Source organism: Sinocyclocheilus anshuiensis, unplaced genomic scaffold (genome assembly GCF_001515605.1).
Source record: "Sinocyclocheilus anshuiensis isolate Anshui unplaced genomic scaffold, SAMN03320099.WGS_v1.1 scaffold481, whole genome shotgun sequence".
In the NCBI taxonomy this organism is placed as follows: domain Eukaryota; kingdom Metazoa; phylum Chordata; class Actinopteri; order Cypriniformes; family Cyprinidae; genus Sinocyclocheilus; species Sinocyclocheilus anshuiensis.
In genome coordinates this window covers 1,089,215-1,110,648 of record NW_015539907.1, presented here as the reverse complement: position 1 = coordinate 1,110,648, position 21,434 = coordinate 1,089,215, and the positions used below count along the sequence as shown (strand labels likewise).

Here is a 21,434-nt window from a genome sequence, read left to right as displayed (position 1 = left end):
ATATTGCCGTTATAGCTACAGCCCTAGTTGCTAAAAAAAAACATTATTTTGTGTATTTGGTTTAATAAAATGTGTTTATGCGGGTTAAGGTAAAAAAAAAATATTTTCCACATACTGTACATTATTGTTTCTCCTCTATGCTCCACCTTTCTGAAACGCGTCGATTTTTACAAAGCTCATCGGTCTGAAAAGCGAGGTGTGCTCTGATTGGCCAGCTATCCAGTGCGTTGTGATTGGCCAAATACCTCAAGCGTGTGACGGAAACGTTATGCCCCTTACCATACTGTGATGCCGTGTCCCGGAGTGACGAGAAAAAAACATTAAAACCCATATAAACTAGGCATTTGTTGCATCCAGTGGGGACATAATTACGGATTATAATGACTTATACTGTCTTTTTATGTTGGGGGCGTGTTTAAACGAGGCGTTTTAGGAGGGCGTGGACCAGTCTTAACTTTTATAAATAATATCTCTTTGGGTTTGAGACTTTAGTCTTTGGAGATCTTATCTATTCACGAACAGCTTGTAACACTCCAAAGAGAAAGGAAAACTTAAAATCGCATCATATGACCCCTTTAATATTTGAATGATTTTGTCTTTTTTTGAATCTTGAATGCTCTAGTTCCAGTTTTTTTGTAATCGCATAGAAAGTTTTTTTTGTTTTCATCTCAAGGAAATTCTTTCAGAACTTTAATTACTTATTTATGGGTGAGAAATTATGACAACACGTTCATTTTTGGGCAAACTATCCCTTTAAATCTGTGTATCTCTTTGCTGTTCTTTTTGTGTAACTTTTATCGTTTTACGTTTTTGTTAAAGAGAGCAAACAGACATGTTCTGTTTGTTCGCGTCTTAGACATGCACATCAGAGTATGCTAGTGTTTCCGTGCACTCATTCATTTATCATCTTTGACATTTGGCTGTGCTCTCTTTATCTTCCTCTCATCTGAAAAGAACACATTTTCCCCATCAGAAATCCCGTTGTGACTTTTGCGTTCGAGGGGTGGTGATACTTCCTTTCGCAAACGGCATCTCTGTACGCATCTTTCCCGGGCTGCGTTCCCTCGTCTACCCCCATCTCTTCTTCCCCCTTCTGTACTGCTCTCTCTTTCTATCAACATGGATGTTATCGGAGACACTGAGGGCTCCAGTGATGCCCTGCCTCTTGAAAATACCCCCTTTCTTTCCTGCTGCCAGCTGTGAGCTGGTTTATATTTAACATACCTACTTCATCTACCCTCACCACCCCCACCCTATGTTCTCCATACTTATCTCTGGCACCCTCACACATCGCTGTATTTTTATTTACTTTTTTATTTTGTGCCTGTGCAACAATGTTGAAAGATAACATTTCAACACCAAATCCTGCCTCTTTCCCTCTCTACTATCCTGCAGATACGTTTTTTTGTGTGCTTGTACCTCAGATGTGGCACATATGTACATGTACATCTGACCACAGCTGAATAATGTGAATGCATGTGAACAAAAGTCTTTTGTATGGCTTGTGAATTCTTTCAGACGAGGTTCCTTTGCAACGGGTTTGGTGGGTTTAAACGGCCTGAGGTGGTTCTTTATTTTAAATGTATCATTCACCCAAAATGAAAATTCTGTCATCATTTACTCACCCTCATGTTGTTCCAAACCTTTGTGACTTACTTTCTTCTGTAGAACACAAAGAAATATATTTTGATTAATGTTGGTAATCAAACTTTTCTCAGAATATTTTTTTGCTTATAAGAGTGCTACCATATCATTTGATATCCCTCATGTGCAACTCATATTAAGAAAATGTTTAAACCAGTGAATAATCATTAACGGTTTACAGGACAGTTAGAGGAGCGAATGGTGCAGTTCTGGCTGATGAAGACTGCTGAAGTGTTTTAGTATGTGTGTGTATAACCAGCCAGTAGCTCACTGTATTGTCTGTTTTTATGTGCTTTTATGGTGATTAAGTCATAACAATCATATAAGAGCCATAAAGGGCTTTTCTCTGCCTCTTGACAAGAAGTACAAAAGAAATATACACATACACCCACTCACACTACCAAAATATTCGTATAGAAAACACTTAACATAAGTTTAAATGTGCACTATACAATTCAAAAGACTGGGTGTTTTTGAACGGCATCTCTTATGCTCACAAGTGCTTGATTTATTTGGTCAAAATTCAGTAAAAGCTGTATTGAAAGCGAAATATTGCTATAATTTAAAATAACTGTTTTTTTTTTAAAGTAATTTATTTCTGTCATAGCAAATGTTCAGCAGCCATTACTCCAGTCTTCAGTGTCACATGATCCTAGAGAAATTATTCTAAGATAATTAAATAAGCTTAATTAAATAAGCTGATTTTGCTGATCAAGAAACATTTCTTCTTATGATCAATGTTGAAAACGGTTTTGCCGCTTAATTTCAAGGTACTTTGATAATAAAAATTTCTGATGAATAGCATTTATTTGAAATGGACATTTTTGTGATATTATACAGTAAGTGTCTTTATTGTCACTTGTGATCAATTTAATGCATCCTTGTGGAATAAAAGTATTAATTTCTTTAAAAAGAATCTTATTGACCTCAAACTTTTAAATGGTAGTGTACACATGTTAGTAATGTCCAAATTGTGTCCCCTTTGTCCCCTCTCTATTATCTGTCAATAATAACTGCCCACCAACTATTGCTGTATATTATATTATATTATAACATGAAATTATGTTTACTTTCTTAATGCGTATTCCTTATTCATCAGTGCACACAGTTACAAATCTTAAAATATTTGATCAAAATCCAATTGCTTTTGTATTGATATCACTTAAACTCTGCAGGCTGTTGTATGGCCTCATCCTAGTATAGATCTGTCACTTTTTATAATCCAAACAACTGTCATTCACAAATTCATCAATTACAGAAGTAAAGTGCTGTAAATGACAATTCTTGTGAACTTTAAACATCCGTAACATCGTATTTTCCTTCTGGCTGCTTCTCTGCTGCTCTTCTTTGGGGTATCTTGTGGTCTTGTGCTTCAGTCTGCACATCCGCGGTGTGTTTGTGTGATCTACCATGTTTAGTCTTTAGTCAGGACTGGAGCAGCTGGGTATGTGTCTTTACGGGGGAGCTGGAAGATCTGCACAACCCTTTGTCTTCTTGAAGCTCAGACCTCAGGGTCAGAGTCTGGATAAACGGTGAAGGCTGTGTGCACATCTGTGTTGTGTGAATGTGTGTGAAGAGTGAGAATCATCATCTCTAGTAGGGGGATGACGATGGATCTGCTGTGTTCTGTCAGAAGAGAAAGTGAATGGCATGATGGAATGGTGAAAAGAGGGAGGGAGAGGAGAATGAGAGGCGTCTCCTACACATACCGTCGCGATGGCTGCCTCTCCCTTTTCCTCTGAAGAGTCTCAGAAGCGTTCTGGGTGAAGATGAGTCTTAAGAGGGATCGCTCTCATCCTCCCTCTACTCTTTCAACCCATCCGCCTCGCTGACGCATTCTCTCTCTGACACATTCACTCTTAGATATAGTATAAAACACAGACATAAGCGTGCAAACATGCAAAGTGTCTTGGAGCTTACGGCATCTGATTTTAATGTATTCTTGTGATATTAGTTTAATCTGCGCTTGTTTCTTTTGTTGGCTCAGGCTGCTTTAATTGAAGAAGTTTTCATGGGAAAAGAATGTGTCTGAATATTGCCTCAGGCTTATCCAAGGACAGCTTATATCAATCAAGTTGAGGTCTGATAACAAATGCAACAATGTCTTTGAGAGGCCGTTCACCAGTACTATGAGAGTCTCTTTTACCTTGTTCAGTATTTGATGAGGTGAGTGTCATTAAATAAAATTATATTAATATCTTTTGTCTTTAGACCTCCATAAAAAGGATAATTCACCCAAAATTAAAAATCTGTCATCTACTGTATTAGGGTGTCGAAATTAATCGTTTCTACGATGCATCGCGATGCAGACTAGGATGATTCGGTATCGGTTCAGTAATAGACCATAACCGATTATACCGTTCTGATGCTTTTCTGACGTCATTTGTCGCATACGTGCTTTGTCGTGGTAGCATACATTAGGCGCGTTCGGCTTGAAGTGCCGCTGCGCAGAATGATCAGTGTATGACATCAAGTACCTCGAGAGCGATAAGAGAGCAGACGGATCCTTATGCTTTCGATCGCTCTCGCGGTTGATGTCATACACTGATCATTCTGCGCAGCACTGGTAAAACGCGCCTAATGGTGGAGGGAGGCGAGACGCGAGTGCGAGTAATTAAAAATGCTCCAACTACTTTAAAACCGACATCTGGGCACATTTCGGCTTTTATGAACAACCTGGTAAGCACAACCTGGAGAAGACACATCATATATGTTCATATACACATCATGATAAATCATGTCACGCACAATAAAATATGCCGGGGGTAATACCACTAACTTGAGAAACCACGTCAGGTACAGTTCATATATCTGACTGCTTGTATTTATTGACAAAATTGTATACATGTGAAGTAAAATTTAAAATTGAGGATGCAGTGCATCGTTAATGCATTGTGATGCATCGTGATATCGAATTGAACCGAAGCGATGACATGATAATCGTAATCGAACCGAACCGTGAGACCAGTGTAGGTTCACACCCCTATACTGTACGCATCTACTCACTCTGAAGTCACTCAACACATTTTTTTCTGTGGAACACAAAAAGGAATATTTTATTCTTTTGAACTAGAAAATGTCCAGTGTAGTTTTTTTCCTCCTTTTTTGCGAGGAAAGTTTGATTAAACTGTACGTTATTTATTAAAAGTCACCAATGTTTTATATTGATAGAAAACCCACCTATTATTATTATTATTATTTTTTTATTTATTTCTTTTTTTTTTTGTAGCTTAGCAAATAATATATATTCAGAAATCAGAACATTCCAGCCATCCCACCACAAGTAATCAAAAAAATTAAGAAAAATATATTATTAATAATAACAACGTGTATTTTCACATTTTTAAGTGTTTGGGGTGGGTTAAGTAAGCACTAAAAATACACTGTAAATTGCACATCTGATTGGTATATGATGCTAAAATGTTTTCAGGTGACCTGAATTTTTTCATGTGTTGGCAGAAGTGCACTTAAAAAGAAGTCTATTGGGTTGCTGTTATTTAATGTTTATATTGCCCCATAGACGTCTATATTAAGTGCATAAGTGTTAACACCTATTTTTTCTTTGGCTGACAGACAAGTCAAGATAAAGCTTGTGTTTAATGCAGAATTTGGAAACAATCTTCAGCTAAAACATGAATGTAAGCAAACATACACAGGGCAGTATGTGTGCCTTCCTGTATTACGCTTGTATGTGTGCGTTAACAGGTTGTGACCTCTGCGTAACCCCACAGCTCTGTTTGCACCGATGCTCATTATTCCATTAGACGCGTCCTGGCAGCTGTTGCCCTGACCTCTTGAATAGACGGAGAGCTTGATGCAGCTTAGAGACTCTTTAGCTAAACATACACGTATGTACTTTTGTGTATTGATCTGAACCTCCATTTGGTTGGTGAGGAGGCGGAGAAGTAGGGGTACTTCATACAAAAGAGCTGTTAAATTATGTGCCAGATAAATAAGCATGATAATGCGATGTCCATATGCTTGTCAGATTCTTTTTATGCTGATTTCACAGTTTCATCTCTCTAGCTCTGTTCTAAACCTAGTGATCTGCCTATTGCTAACTGTTGTTAGGATGTTGTTGTTATACGAAAATAAGCATAAAATGAAACAGCATGAACACATAATGGGTACATTTTTAATTAGAGAACTATTTTTTTTTTTATCAGTATTTGTGGTATTGAATTAATTATTAGTACATTAAAGCCCAAAATAAGCTATGCTTTGGTTTGTACGCATACACAAAGGTACCGTACATGCTAACTAGATTTTTTTGCGTACATGCACCCTGTTTTTTTTGGTGCTAATTAGTTTGCCCAATTAGTGACAACACTGCCTCAGCCCATTGTTTCGCTTTCGAAAATAAATGGATAAAACTGAACAACAACAAACTACTTAACAACAGTAGATTTCTGCGTTAAGGTTTCCGCAACTCTAGTTAAACAGCTACAAAGACTGACTTTTATTGGTCATAAAAGTTGGAATAGAACTACAGGATAGAAATATTGCAAACACTGGACAAGGATGAAGCTCAAATGGAGCATACTTTGGAAGCTATGCAATCAGCTATACATATACACTAGGCATTTGCATCAACAATTAAGTTTACTTTGGGCTTTATACTCAGTGGCTGGGTATTCAAATTTTTACAATAACAATTCGTTGTTTAAATATACAAATTGAAATGGTTCATTCGCACTGGTGCTTGAACTGAGGCAACTACAATGATCTGTCACGGCACATTAAAGTGTGTCAATACAACATTTATTGTTTGAATTTCATGTGAGCGATTACTGGATGGGAGACACACTACAAATAATGTTTGGTGAAGTTTTGTTCATGCTTCAACTGAAAACAGCATAGACTAAAAATCGATTTTGGAGAATTTTTAAGAATCGATTTAATCAAAATTAAGATTAATTACATTTGATTAATTAATATTGTCAACCTAACCCAAATTTTTCTCAGCCATCCTGGCCCTATAATTAGGGTTGGGTATCGTTTACATTTTATCGATTCCGATTCTGCTTATCGATTCCGATTCTTATCGGCTGTGTTTATGATGATATACTGACGTAGTTTTCTGCATATTGGTCGACAAATATGAAAGAAGTCAGTTTCGGCCCGGAACAACCTTTTCTACAGTGGAAATACACGGAACGGTTCGAGAACGGACACAAACCGGGAACCCGTACCGCGACCTCTGTTCTCTGTGCTCGCGCTTGCGCTTCGTGTGCGCTGCACGCAAAAGGCGCAAGTTCTTTCCGTTCCTGCACTTAAATCGTTTTTAATCACATTAAAATGCGAACGCAGGAATTGTGAAGCAGAATCTAAATGTCTTATCGAATACCCGGTTCTTGGAAATTTGGAACCGGTTCTAAAATGGAAATGGTTTCCGATACCCAACCCTACCTATAATGCTGTTTTGGTAGTCAGCTGTCTAGACTTTGTAACATCTTTGTCCGCTCCTCAATTCTTAAGAACATTTCCGCTTTAAATCATAAATAGAAATTTTCTGCTTCACTCCTCCTGCTCTTGTGTAAGGTGGGGTGAGCGTGGCGCAAGGAGAGAGGAGGAGAGATTGAACTGGGAGGAGTGAAGTTGCCAGGCAGCCAGAGTGGAGACCCTGGACTATCGAAGCCAGGCACGCAGACAAGAGCCAGGAGATAAGCTGCCTGATAAAAGATAGAAAATAGCAGCAGATTTCAACTTTCCCACCATCCAAGATTCGCGGGGAGGAGGGGCGACTGAATCAACTACTTATTTCATTCATCCGTATCTGTCTTTCCCCATGAAGAACTTGCAAGTCTATTGAGAAGACACACACACACACATTCAATCTTAGCAATGGGCATTTCACAAATAATATACACACACTCTTTTCCAGTCCTCCAACATCTATCCTGACCTTCAGAAGAAAAGGTTCCTCTGCATCACATGCTTTTCATATAACTCGTCCATTTCTCTCACTCACTCCTAGCTATTCCTTTTCATTCATTCTCATAAATACTCACACACACCCCCTCTTTCCTATTGTATCTTTCTCACTCGGCAAACAAACACAGGCACACATGCTCAGATATGAGTTCGTTTACTTGCACGTATAATCTGTTTAGTCTATTTCTGCTGTTCTAGCGATGGGAGGAAGGTTGGAGGGGTGAAGCAGAGAGGTGGCTTGGTGCAAGACGTGTGTGTGTGGTGAAGTACCAGTGGTGGGGTGTTTAGCGTCGTCTCTGAAGAGGGAAAATGTGCCTTCTCACCTCTCCAGGAAATGGGATCAGTTAGTGCTTATATTCCTCAGCGAGTGTTGTGGCCTTTTCTTGTCATTTATCTAGGTTATTGAGAATTATATAGTAAACGTACATTACCGTTACCGGGTTGGTTATTTTTTTATTTTATTTATTAATTTAATGCGTCCTTGCTGAATAAAACTATTTATTTATTATTTTATGTATTTATTTATTCAAAGTCTCACTGACCCCAGGCCTTTCAGTGGTATTGTACAGGCCAACAATAAAGGTTTTCTGATTCTATATTCCATATTTCCACATATGAATGAATAAAAAAAAATTTATCTGACTTTTTAATACCAGGTTCCCATAGTTAAGGAAACCCATCAGGGAGTATTAAAATCATGATTTAAAGGCCTGGAAAAGCCATATAAATTTAATACAATCATAAGAAGTCATGGTAATTTCTATAGTGAATATATTTATGCTCCACTCTAAAATATCTAATTGGGTGAAAATTCCTCTTTGTGAGCAAAATCTCTATTAAAGGATTTTTTCCCGTTCATTAAAGGATGGAAATATCTCAGAAATGGGCTTTTTTCACTCCTTTCATCCATGTGAGGTTTTTTTTAACCACAATCTTATGTAATAACTTGAAATATCCTTTTTTCTGAGAAAAGTTTATATATGTGTTGTGACAGAAATAGTAAGACTGTGCTCGCAAGTGTTCCAAAAGGGAAAATAGACGTCAGTAGTATTTTTTTTTTCCTCTACAGGAAGGCTCTGATAAATTGGTGAGAGCAGGTTTGTTGATCTGTACTTGCAGGGGTAGTTTTTCTCTCAAAGGGGCATGAGAAATACCCTCAGGTGCACCATTCATCTGTATGGCGAGCCGACCGGCTTGTAACCTTAGAGATATCATTGCAGACAATCGCACCTGCCCTCTGTGGACACAAAGAACAATTTCCATGGGAGGGGTAAAATCTGATTTCTCCCCTGTTCGGTGAATCCATCTCTCTGTTTTTATTCCTCCATTCTTTCTCTCTCTTTCAGTCTCCAGCCCTATCACCTCTCCTTGACCATTATCTGGCAGACAGCTCCTGCTCATTAAGGAGTTAATTTTCTTCTCTCTATCTCCGATTAGTATAGTTGAACCTAAAGCACTGTGAATTCTTTAAATTTTCCCTCCCCGTTATCAAAAAGAGAAAAAGGGGAATGGGGGATATTTAATCGTTTAAGTAGTCTTCCTGGGGAACCGCTGCTGCCGTTTCAGTTTTTTTTTTCTTCCTTCCCTCTTCCCAGCAATGTAAAGAAATCCTGCCGAAGCCGCCCAGCTCAGTAATTCAGTTTTTAAAGCATGAAAAAAAAAAAAAACGACTTGATGAAATTCCACTATCAGCTCCAAACCAATATGCAAAATATCTCGCTGGAAATCAAATAGCTATTATGTTTTCATTTCCACGTCGGCGTATTTGCTTAATGAAGAGGAGACAGATCAGACCGGTAGAGTCTGCAGGAGGCGATAACCGGGAACGGCTCGCAGTTATCCACACAGAGTGACGCTCTCAGTCAGAGAGAGAGAGAGAGAGAGAGAGAGTGAAAGAAAGGAGAGAGTAATGGGGAAAGGAAAGAGCTTGCACAGGCGAGAGAGAGGCAGAGAAAAGGTACAGACAGTAACGTGATGGAGGGATGTAAAAAGCAGAGAAGGAAGCGTAGAGTGAGAGAAGAAGATAAGGAAATCGAGGGATGTCTTTAAAATGTGCCTCTTTGCAGTGTCCTGGGCTCACGGCTGTTTGATGTTTGACAACCTGCTGACAAATCCACGGCGAGGATCAGTCAGGCCCGTTTGAAGTGCTCCGATGCCCAGCGCACATGAATATCATCACCACACATTATCACCTTACAATAATCAGTCATTATCATAAGTATTACAATCACTCACTCGTGTGATTTGACTGATGGAAATGAGAACAGTCTCTTCTTGCGCTGTTTACTTTTTTTATTTCATTATTAACAAGCCTCGTCAAGTATAACTATATTATTTGCTCGTGCTCGGTCTTAAGAGTTTTTGGTTAATTCTTCTTCTTTGTTCTTACACTTTATGTTCGTGCTTTGGCAAATACAAAAGATAGTGTGTAAATATACTGTGGTTTTTGCGGTGTTTTATTTATAAGCCCCTCTCTTTCTCTCTCTCTCTTTTTAAAATTTTAGTTTAGTAAAATTTTACAGATATTGTTTACTTACCTTCATGTCTTTTGAAACCTGTATAACTCTTATCCGTTTTTTGTAAAAGGAGTTATTTACAGAAGAATATTCAAGCTTCATAAAAGTGAATGGTGACCATGACTTAAATATCGATCTGTTTTTCACATATGTGACCCTGGACCACAAAACCAGTCTTAAGTCGCTTTGGTATATTTTTAGCAATAGCCAAAAAAACATTGTATGGGTCAAAATTATCGATTTTTCTTTTATGCCAAAAATCATTAGGATATTAAGTAAAGATCATGTTCCATGAAGATATTTTGTAAATTTCCTACCATAAATATATCAAAACTTAATTTTTGATTAGTAATATGCATTGCTAAGAACTTCATTTGGACAACTTTAAAGGCGATTTTCTCAGTATTTAGATTTTTTTGCACCCTCAGATTGCAGATTTCCAAATAGTTGTATCTCGAGCAAATATTGTCATATCCCAACAAACCATACATCAATGGAAAGTTTATTTATTCAGCTTTCAGATGATATATAAATCTCAATTTAAAAAAATTGACCCTTATGACAGGTTTTGTGATCCATGGTCACATTTTACTATTGTACGACCTTAAAAAAAGGGCATATTTTGACATGTAGTGTGAGCACGGCATGGCTTGTCGGACATAGCAACAGTAACTAAGGAGGACGGGTTTTTGCGAAAGGTCAGTTGCATGCATAATTCGGCAAAAATAACCAGTAAAATGCTGTTTACTATAATTTTAGATGGAATATAGCATGTCACACTATGGGACATAGCTATTTAAATATTTAATAGATACCACCCACGTACAAAAAAACAATATACGTTTTTGTGGCAGGCTTGCTCTGTAGCCTTCAATTGTAAATGTATGACTGTGTAAATAACACAACATGTATAGAAGCACAAATATTCATTTAGATATTGCAGGTCCTAGAGACTCCACAGTGCAAGCTGTTAATTTAGTACAATGATTAATAATATTGCACCGCTGCCTCACTTTAATCCATTGTGTAAGTGCCTGTTTCTAATTGTAAATGTTGTCTTGTCAGTCACGAGACACTTATGCCCTGTATGTCTGAAGTTTTACTGAATGAACACAAGAGTGCTATTCACTACCTCATTTCACACTGCATGCTGTGTTGGCAGAAACGGAGATGGCGCGAGTCTTGGCAAAGCAAGTGAAAGTCCACTCCTGTATGTCAGCGTGTCCGCAGAGATCCTGCCAGTGCTGCGCAAGCCCTGAGGCTCCCAGCTTATCTACAGCTCCAGCGATGCTGGTGACACGAGTCCCGTCCAGCCAGGCCTCTGTCTCAGCACTCGAGTGGCTCATCAATGATTTCAGCATATTTTCAGCTGGCAGATCAATAGCTCCTTTTACCTGTCTGTATATAAACTGATCAGTCTTCTCATCAGCTGTTTTAGTACTGAGAGATCAGTTCGAAATGATACATTTGTGAAGTCTCCTTTTGATTTATGCAGGATGCTGTGCTTTCAAGTGCCCGGGATCCGGTCTAACCCTTGGATCCATCTAATTAATATTACTAAGAGTGTTTTAATGCCCTTGGCTATGATCAATGTGTGTAGCCACTTGTGCTTGAAATTATAAGTCAGGTAGCGCAGTACTTCCCTGAACACACACACACACACACACACACACACACACACACACACACACACACACACATAGACTCTCACCATAGGCTCCCAGTTCTCCTCGAAGTATCTTTCTTCGCAAGTCCCTGATTTCCAGATACAAGCAGTGTTCTTTTTTCCGCTGTGTTTGGGCTGTTTGGTAATGTGGTGATTAACGTGAGGGTGAGGACGTTTGTTCGTTTAATCAGGGCTCAGGTTTGATGTGTTGTCTCTTAGTTTAATCACTGCCGCTAAGCACACTGGTTTGATGCGGACGGAGCCGCTTAATAAAGCACTATCTCCTCTGCCTTCATCAGCTTTCTCACTTTGTTCTGCCTGTTCGAGTGCCAGTTAGAACTCAAAAGTGAATTTTTTTTTCAGTTCATCTTTTTTCTTTTGCTTTGCATAATAGACAGAATGGGGGCTTTTACAGTTTAAGGTTTAGTCCTTAAACATGGACAGAAAGCAAAAAGTTTGATTTTTTTTGTATTATAATATATTATAATTTATATTTTGCTCCTTTAATTATTATTATTATTTTTCAGGTTTAATTTAAATTTTATATATCAAAAGCATATGATAAATATCATATTTCTACATATGATAAATGTTCCTGAGTGCCAGATTTTTTCCCCTCTTTTTTTTTAAATTAAATTTACTACAAATAAAGTTGTCTGCTGACATTTTGCCAATGTAGGCAATCCTTTTTCTGTGTTCAGTTCTGTGAAAGATACATATTATTCCTCGTATAAGATGAAGAGGTTGAGCAGAAACTTTTTCCGTGCCATTTGATGTCTGTAAGCAGTGATGCGGCGATTTATTCATTTAACCAGAGCAGTAATAGGAAAGAAAATCATAATTCAGACTTACATTTAACACGAAATATAATTGGAATTTTAAACAGAGGAGCCCCTTTGTACAATTATGATTAAAGGAAAATTAATTGTATGAAAATGTCGCCACAGATATAGAAAATTAGATCTAGCAAGGCCCGGACTACATTCTAAAAATATGGCGTATGGGATCGATCTTTTTACTTTTCTCTCTCTCACATCCTTTATTACTAAGGTCCAAATCTAAGTGTGTTAATTTTATCTGAAATTACAGTGAACCATGCAGGCGTGGAAGTCGAAATTAGCCTAAAGATGTTTCATTTACAAAGACAGAAACACTTTGTCAGGGAGTGATTGTTTCCAAGCATTATCTCCGCCTCGTTTTAATTGCTTTGGAAGTGAAATTAACAGAATTAGAAAAATTGCCTTTGCCTTTTTCTACAAGGCTCTTTATTCACGGGTATTGTTGTGTGCTTTGTATAGATTATAGGCCTCTTTGTTTTAGGAAGTGTAAATATATACGCCTCCAGTCACGGCTTTAACTCCGAACAATTCCCCTCTCTGTTCATCACAACTTAATGAAAATTAATTTACCAAAAACTGTGGTAAAATCCGATTTTCCAACCCCTGGTAATTTTGCTTTAGATGCAGATGCGTCAAATAGTGGGTGTCCTGGTTGAGTTAAGCACAGTTAGAATGTGCTTTGGTGAATTTATGTTATTTTTGCTCATCTTAAACCTCATTAGAATAACAATACAGACGGCGATGGTTGAATTAACATGCAAACCGCTGTGGTGTCCACTACAGCAGCCCTTGTCTATCACGTATCGCATTATAATATTCTTAGAGAGCTCTTTTTATTTTATGGCTTGTTCTCTAAAAATACAATTAATTAAAAATTGATTTTATGTTAAAAAATGTTTTACCCAATTAGTTTTATCACCAAACCTAACCTCCCGGAAAGATTTTTTTTTAAGATCAGCTAATTAAATAGCTATTTTTTAAACATCAACGTTTGGTTATCTCATCATGGTTGGAAAATGTAAGGTTTTGTTCAACTGCTGCCAACTGGGAATGTATTGAGTTATACAAATGAGTTAATCACCCTGGAAAGTGATAAAGTACATGATTAAGAAAGAAAACTGATTCATTTCAAACCTTCTTGCTACATGCCAATTAAAGCTGTAAAAGGCATGTAGCAAGAAGGTTTGAAATGAATCAGAGTTTTCTTTCTTAATCATGTACTTTATCACTTTTTATTTACAGAACACCCTACTTCCTTTAAGACATTAACAGGGTATATTCACATTATCTAAAGCCTCTCAGTTGAGAGGCATGATATGGGATCTTTTAAAAGGCCTTTTAATGTCAGACGACTTTTATTTTATATTGCTCTTCTCTTTATGACCCCCCCTCTCTCTCTCTCTGTTTTTCTTTGCAGGCTCTATTGGGGATCTTAATGGAGGTGAGGATCCATCTGATGATGTAAGCATGTCAGGAGAGGAGGGCGGAGCTTCAGACCAGGAGGACTCTGCAGAGTGTGGCAGTTCAAGTCCACCTTCATTTGCACCACTTTATAACGAAGGTGAAATGACGCATGCTAAACCAGCTGTTGTATGAAAACCATCAGAAGCTGCCCAAATGTTCCTAACAGTGTGTTTATGGTCTGATATAACCTGTATTGTTTTGTGATTAAACAGTTTTAACACTGATGTCTATTGATAACAGTATTACATATCTCGCTCACATCTGATCGTCTGGAAAAAACGGGTTCATTTTTTTTTTAAGAGTCTTCATGCTCCTTTTTTCTATACACCAAGCTCCAAAAAGTACAAAAAAAAAAAAACACCATCAAAGCACCGTCCATGAACTTCTGGAGCCGTATGATAGCTTCTTTTGAAGTGCAGACTTAAATTTTTCACAGAAAATCTGCTGTAGCTTTCTAATAAATGTCAATGGACATGCCATTACCGTTTGATGCTGCTGTCCATTCTGGCACAATGCATCTTAAGCTTCCATATTTGACTACAGAGTTTTCATTAAACTTGGAATATACTGTAGTGTGGAATGAGTCATTATATTATTTTTTATGGTATTTTTAATTTATTTTTCTTTTAGCAATAACATTTATATTTATGTAGTGTGTTTTATAGTTTTACACTATATATATATATATATATATATATATATGGGAAAAATTATGGGAAAAAAATAAGCATGCTGGTTTGAAATGAGAGAAGAGTGTAAATAATGACCGAACTAATCCTTTATGAAATAACTGTTGAGGAAAAAGAAATGCTCACTGAATGATGCAGAACGCTTTCCTCTGAAGAGAGTCCATCGTAACTTAAAATTAGATTATTTTAATCTAACTGGTTTAGTTTCTGGAAGTGTTATATTTTATAGATTTAAAAAAACAAACAGGTTCTCTCTCTTTTTTTAATGAGGTAAAATAATTCAGTTTTTGCAGACATTGATGTATATGGTTGACTTGTTGCATTTTCTGTCAGTTTTTCCAGCTGTAAGACATTTAAGTCACGTTTTTAGTTAAGATTTCTGTTTTTCCTCTTTTTTTTCTTTTAATCTGGAAAATTCCTGTTCTTGTGAAATTGGGGACTGAGGAGATAAGAGCCGGTTCATTGGCTGCTTTTGATAAACGCATGGAAATTCTGTCAGGTGCTAATCGTGACTAGTTTAGAGATTGCCCTGTTTTGTTTGTGTGCATGTGTGTGTGCATTTAGACATATGAGTATGTGGTATTCGCAAGTTTGTAATTGAGTTGCTATTTGTCATCCTCCTATTTTCCGATGTTAAAAGAGGGTCTATGTTAACGTGTTTCTTTAGCTCTTTTTTTTCCCCTCTATCAATCTCTCGCCCCCACCCCTCGGGGCTCCACTGTTGCCCGGTGCTGCTATTATCAGCCTCTGTAAATCAGCCGTGTTTGACGAACCTGCTCTTTCAACCTGCGATCAATACCAGGTCTTTATCAGGCCAGCAGTGGCTAATAAAGGCAAGCTCCCTTATCCACCATCTGGGAGAGAAAGAGACAGGAGATAACCAACTGATAACTGCTTCAGAAAAACACTCAACCAGTCACAGGACACACAGTGCCGATAACCACCTGTAAAACATAAATATAAACTAAAATACCACCTTTTAATAATCATTAATGGCAGAGCGGCTGCTGGTTTCCATGTGAAAGGGTCAGTCTGAAGCGATCCGAAGAAGGATCTGATGAAGTCCTCGTCCGTATCAGCAGAGAAGCTGATAAACCTTAAGCAAAGATAGCTCCGTGTTCCCGAACACCTTTTGTTATCTCAAACCCAGTGAGGAGGTTTGATCGCGGGCCAGATCCAGCTTATGGTTTTGCCATGGCTGAAACAGTTAACTGGATGGAAACATCTTAGCTAGCCCCACTTTGGGGCGCCATGTTGGACTCAGAGATGATACAGTTGAGCCCTTTGTAACTTACAAGAAAAGAGCTTGACCCTGCCACGATGATCTGTTTGGGAAAAAGAACTCACAGAAAATTGACTCTAAAAAATGAGGCCAGCCAGAAAGAATGGAGCAAGCTGGGTGACTTTGCCCTCCAGGTGTGACAAGGGAAGTTGCTGTTATCAGATGAATGGAGGTTGTTGGGTTAGGAACGTGGCATGTGTGTGTGTGTTTGCATGTGCTGGTAGACTAAGGAGACTGTCGAGGAGCCTGGATGGTGGCAGCACCCATCCACCCCACCCTCTTTTCCTGATACCTGCCATCTCGGCTCAGATGATATGGGAGATTATATTGATAATATTAAATGCAATAACTGTGGCTCCAGCTCCTCTCCCCATGCTGAGCGCTGCAGGATAAAATCAATGTGCCATTCAATGTGATTTATAGCTGAAAATAATAGGGCTTCTTGGGCAGGGAGGGAGGCGCGTCATGGGACGGCATGCGCCGGGACGGGCTTAGAAAGGTGGTTGGGCCTAGGTGGAATTGTTGGGGTTGACGAGAAGGGCGTTGGGAAGTTGCTGTTTGAGATTTATTTGATGATGAAGATCTAATCTTCAACCTGTTGCATTAATAATGGCAGCTCTGACCTGCGTCACGTGGACGGACATTTATGGCCGGTATCGATCAGCAGCTATCGCTGTTTATCGCCACGGGAATGCAAGGGTAAACATGCCCTTTGTGCACCACAGATGAGCTGTAATCGAGGGAGGGAGCTGGGGAAGGGGAGAAGAAGAAAAGTGGAGTTTGGGAGAGAAGAGGACAAGAAGTCATGTCAGTTTACTCGTATACATGCAACAGTGGCACTCAACCAGCCAAAAGAGAGAGGAGAGACTGCTATCAGCAATGTGATCGCTTTGATCAAAGAGAATAACTAATCAGTGGCATCAATGTCTGGGAGATCTGTACTCTGTCTTTCACACTGATGAAAAAGATCGGCCTTAATAAAAGGAAGACGCTGGCCGTCTGTTGGCAGGGGTTTCCAGTTCTCGCTTGGTAAATCAAAAGGGCTCGTGTGTATACTGAGATGTTGCATTACTGAATAACACAGGCTTCTCTTTCAGCCACCTTTGATCATCAGAGCAAGACCACCACACTCATTTGTTGAGTACTGGAGAACTGTACAACATAAAACATCACACTCATGATCCAAAAATGACCGATCGTTCTTATACATAACAATTAAAAGTAAAAATATTGATATTATGTTTAATATTTGTATATTTTTTCATGTTTTATGATTTTTTTTTATTATTAAAATTATTCACTACCATTTGAAAGTTTGGGGACAGTAACATTTTTGCTTTGAAAGAAATTAATACTCAAGTTAATACAGTGATAGATTTTACAATAATTAAAAAAAAATATATACAGTTAGAATGCAATGATCAAAACTATTTTAAACACTGATCATAATTCTTAATAAAGTTTCTTGATCACCAAATTTCTGAAGGATCATGTGACAGTGAAGATTGGAGTAATGACTGCTGAATATTCAGCTTTGCCATCACAGGAAAAAATTGTTTTAAAATATATTAAAATAGAAAACAGATATTTTCAAATTATAATAATATTTCACAATATTGATGTTTGTACTGAATTTTTAAACACATAAATGCAGCCTTGGTGAGCAATAAGAGACTTCTTTCTTTGATCAGTAGTGTGCTGTTATATGATGATAATATTGCTTTAACATAATTACTTATAAAAAAAAATTTAACCAAAATAAATTTTATGGTTGGTAGTAAACCTTTTCTCACATTCACTCACCATTGGCAGTTGTGACAAACATTATTGTGAAAGTCGTGGAAACATGTTAAGATTTCTGTTTTTCCTCTTTTTTTTCTTTTAATCTGGAAAATTCCTGTTCTTGTGAAATTGGGGACTGAGGAGATAAGAGCCGGTTCATTGGCTGCTTTTGATAAACGCATGGAAATTCTGTCAGGTGCTAATCGTGACTAGTTTAGAGATTGCCCTGTTTTGTTTGTGTGCATGTGTGTGTGCATTTAGACATATGAGTATGTGGTATTCGCAAGTTTGTAATTGAGTTGCTATTTGTCATCCTCCTATTTTCCGATGTTAAAAGAGGGTCTATGTTAACGTGTTTCTTTAGCTCTTTTTTTTCCCCTCTATCAATCTCTCGCCCCCACCCCTCGGGGCTCCACTGTTGCCCGGTGCTGCTATTATCAGCCTCTGTAAATCAGCCGTGTTTGTCGAACCTGCTCTTTCAACCTGCGATCAATACCAGGTCTTTATCAGGCCAGCAGTGGCTAATAAAGGCAAGCTCCCTTATCCACCATCTGGGAGAGAAAGAGACAGGAGATAACCAACTGATAACTGCTTCAGAAAAACACTCAACCAGTCACAGGACACACAGTGCCGATAACCACCTGTAAAACATAAATATAAACTAAAATACCACCTTTTAATAATCATTAATGGCAGAGCGGCTGCTGGTTTCCATGTGAAAGGGTCAGTCTGAAGCGATCCGAAGAAGGATCTGATGAAGTCCTCGTCCGTATCAGCAGAGAAGCTGATAAACCTTAAGCAAAGATAGCTCCGTGTTCCCGAACACCTTTTGTTATCTCAAACCCAGTGAGGAGGTTTGATCGCGGGCCAGATCCAGCTTATGGTTTTGCCACGGCTGAAACAGTTAACTGGATGGAAACATCTTAGCTAGCCCCACTTTGGGGCGCCATGTTGGACTCAGAGATGATACAGTTGAGCCCTTTGTAACTTACAAGAAAAGAGCTTGACCCTGCCACGATGATCTGTTTGGGAAAAAGAACTCACAGAAAATTGACTCTAAAAAATGAGGCCAGCCAGAAAGAATGGAGCAAGCTGGGTGACTTTGCCCTCCAGGTGTGACAAGGGAAGTTGCTGTTATCAGATGAATGGAGGTTGTTGGGTTAGGAACGTGGCATGTGTGTGTGTGTTTGCATGTGCTGGTAGACTAAGGAGACTGTCGAGGAGCCTGGATGGTGGCAGCACCCATCCACCCCACCCTCTTTTCCTGATACCTGCCATCTCGGCTCAGATGATATGGGAGATTATATTGATAATATTAAATGCAATAACTGTGGCTCCAGCTCCTCTCCCCATGCTGAGCGCTGCAGGATAAAATCAATGTGCCATTCAATGTGATTTATAGCTGAAAATAATAGGGCTTCTTGGGCAGGGAGGGAGGCGCGTCATGGGACGGCATGCGCCGGGACGGGCTTAGAAAGGTGGTTGGGCCTAGGTGGAATTGTTGGGGTTGACGAGAAGGGCGTTGGGAAGTTGCTGTTTGAGATTTATTTGATGATGAAGATCTAATCTTCAACCTGTTGCATTAATAATGGCAGCTCTGACCTGCGTCACGTGGACGGACATTTATGGCCGGTATCGATCAGCAGCTATCGCTGTTTATCGCCACGGGAATGCAAGGGTAAACATGCCCTTTGTGCACCACAGATGAGCTGTAATCGAGGGAGGGAGCTGGGGAAGGGGAGAAGAAGAAAAGTGGAGTTTGGGAGAGAAGAGGACAAGAAGTCATGTCAGTTTACTCGTATACATGCAACAGTGGCACTCAACCAGCCAAAAGAGAGAGGAGAGACTGCTATCAGCAATGTGATCGCTTTGATCAAAGAGAATAACTAATCAGTGGCATCAATGTCTGGGAGATCTGTACTCTGTCTTTCACACTGATGAAAAAGATCGGCCTTAATAAAAGGAAGACGCTGGCCGTCTGTTGGCAGGGGTTTCCAGTTCTCGCTTGGTAAATCAAAAGGGCTCGTGTGTATACTGAGATGTTGCATTACTGAATAACACAGGCTTCTCTTTCAGCCACCTTTGATCATCAGAGCAAGACCACCACACTCATTTGTTGAGTACTGGAGAACTGTACAACATAAAACATCACACTCATGATCCAAAAATGACCGATCGTTCTTATACATAACAATTAAAAGTAAAAATATTGATATTATGTTTAATATTTGTATATTTTTTCATGTTTTATGATTTTTTTTTATTATTAAAATTATTCACTACCATTTGAAAGTTTGGGGACAGTAACATTTTTGCTTTGAAAGAAATTAATACTCAAGTTAATACAGTGATAGATTTTACAATAATTAAAAAAAAATATATACAGTTAGAATGCAATGATCAAAACTATTTTAAACACTGATCATAATTCTTAATAAAGTTTCTTGATCACCAAATTTCTGAAGGATCATGTGACAGTGAAGATTGGAGTAATGACTGCTGAATATTCAGCTTTGCCATCACAGGAAAAAATTGTTTTAAAATATATTAAAATAGAAAACAGATATTTTCAAATTATAATAATATTTCACAATATTGATGTTTGTACTGAATTTTTAAACACATAAATGCAGCCTTGGTGAGCAATAAGAGACTTCTTTCTTTGATCAGTAGTGTGCTGTTATATGATGATAATATTGCTTTAACATAATTACTTATAAAAAAAAATTTAACCAAAATAAATTTTATGGTTGGTAGTAAACCTTTTCTCACATTCACTCACCATTGGCAGTTGTGACAAACATTATTGTGAAAGTCGTGGAAACATTTAGTGATTAAACAAGTAATAACGCAATCATAAAATAAGTAACATACAATCAGCTGTTCATTATTGCAAAATAATCTCTGAAAGGGTGACTAGGACCCCCAGGATGAAGCAGATCACTCTGAAGTGGCTTAATTTGCAATAATGACTAACTCATTATTCCATTTATTTCATGTTGACTTGCCAAATAAATATATAAACATTTTATTTTAGCGATCATAATACAAAAACTTTTGTCTGCAGAATGCTGTGATTGACCAAACAGAATAAGTACTCCAGATAATATAGCACAAATTAAATTGCACAAGCAAACTTTTTAGAACTGGACTAATAAGTATGTGTGATGCTGTTTCCCTGTCAAATTTTTCCACTGGCTTTCCACAGAGCCAAGGACCCATGAGTCCCTGGCAGTGCCGGATGAGGGTGAGGAAGATGAGATAGGACCAAAACACTGTACAGAAGATGAGGAGGAGGAAGAGGAAGAGGCAGATGGGGAAGGGGAACCCCAGTGGAACGGCCCAGGTCAGTCTCTATCTGTCCCTCCTTCAGGAGTGTTTAACTGACGCATGAGTCACAGGCTCCTCAGGAAGGGCCAGCTGTATTCATACTGTCAGCTAGGCGGCCATGAAACAATATAGGCCACGACTTTATCAAGTTTCACATTCAAAACAGAAATGATTCAGTCTGAACTGCCTGTAAATTATGGAGTAAGTACTAGGGCTGGGCGATATGTCAAAAATATCTGATCGATAATCGCCTTTAAAAATATTGCGATATCCGATAATATCGTCTAC

The 21,434-nt window shown here is 38.4% G+C and overlaps 1 protein-coding gene across 1 annotated transcript in view; it reads left to right on the top strand.

Annotated features, from left to right (window-relative positions):
* The window catches only part of LOC107686266 (zinc finger protein ZFPM1-like), a 95,589-nt gene that overhangs the window by 30,707 nt on the left and 43,448 nt on the right, over window positions 1–21,434 (top strand). The window contains exons 2-3 of the mRNA XM_016483193.1: window positions 14,017–14,160; window positions 21,025–21,162. Of these exons, the coding sequence (XP_016338679.1) occupies window positions 14,017–14,160; window positions 21,025–21,162 (282 nt within the window). The remainder of the gene's footprint in view (window positions 1–14,016; window positions 14,161–21,024; window positions 21,163–21,434) is intronic.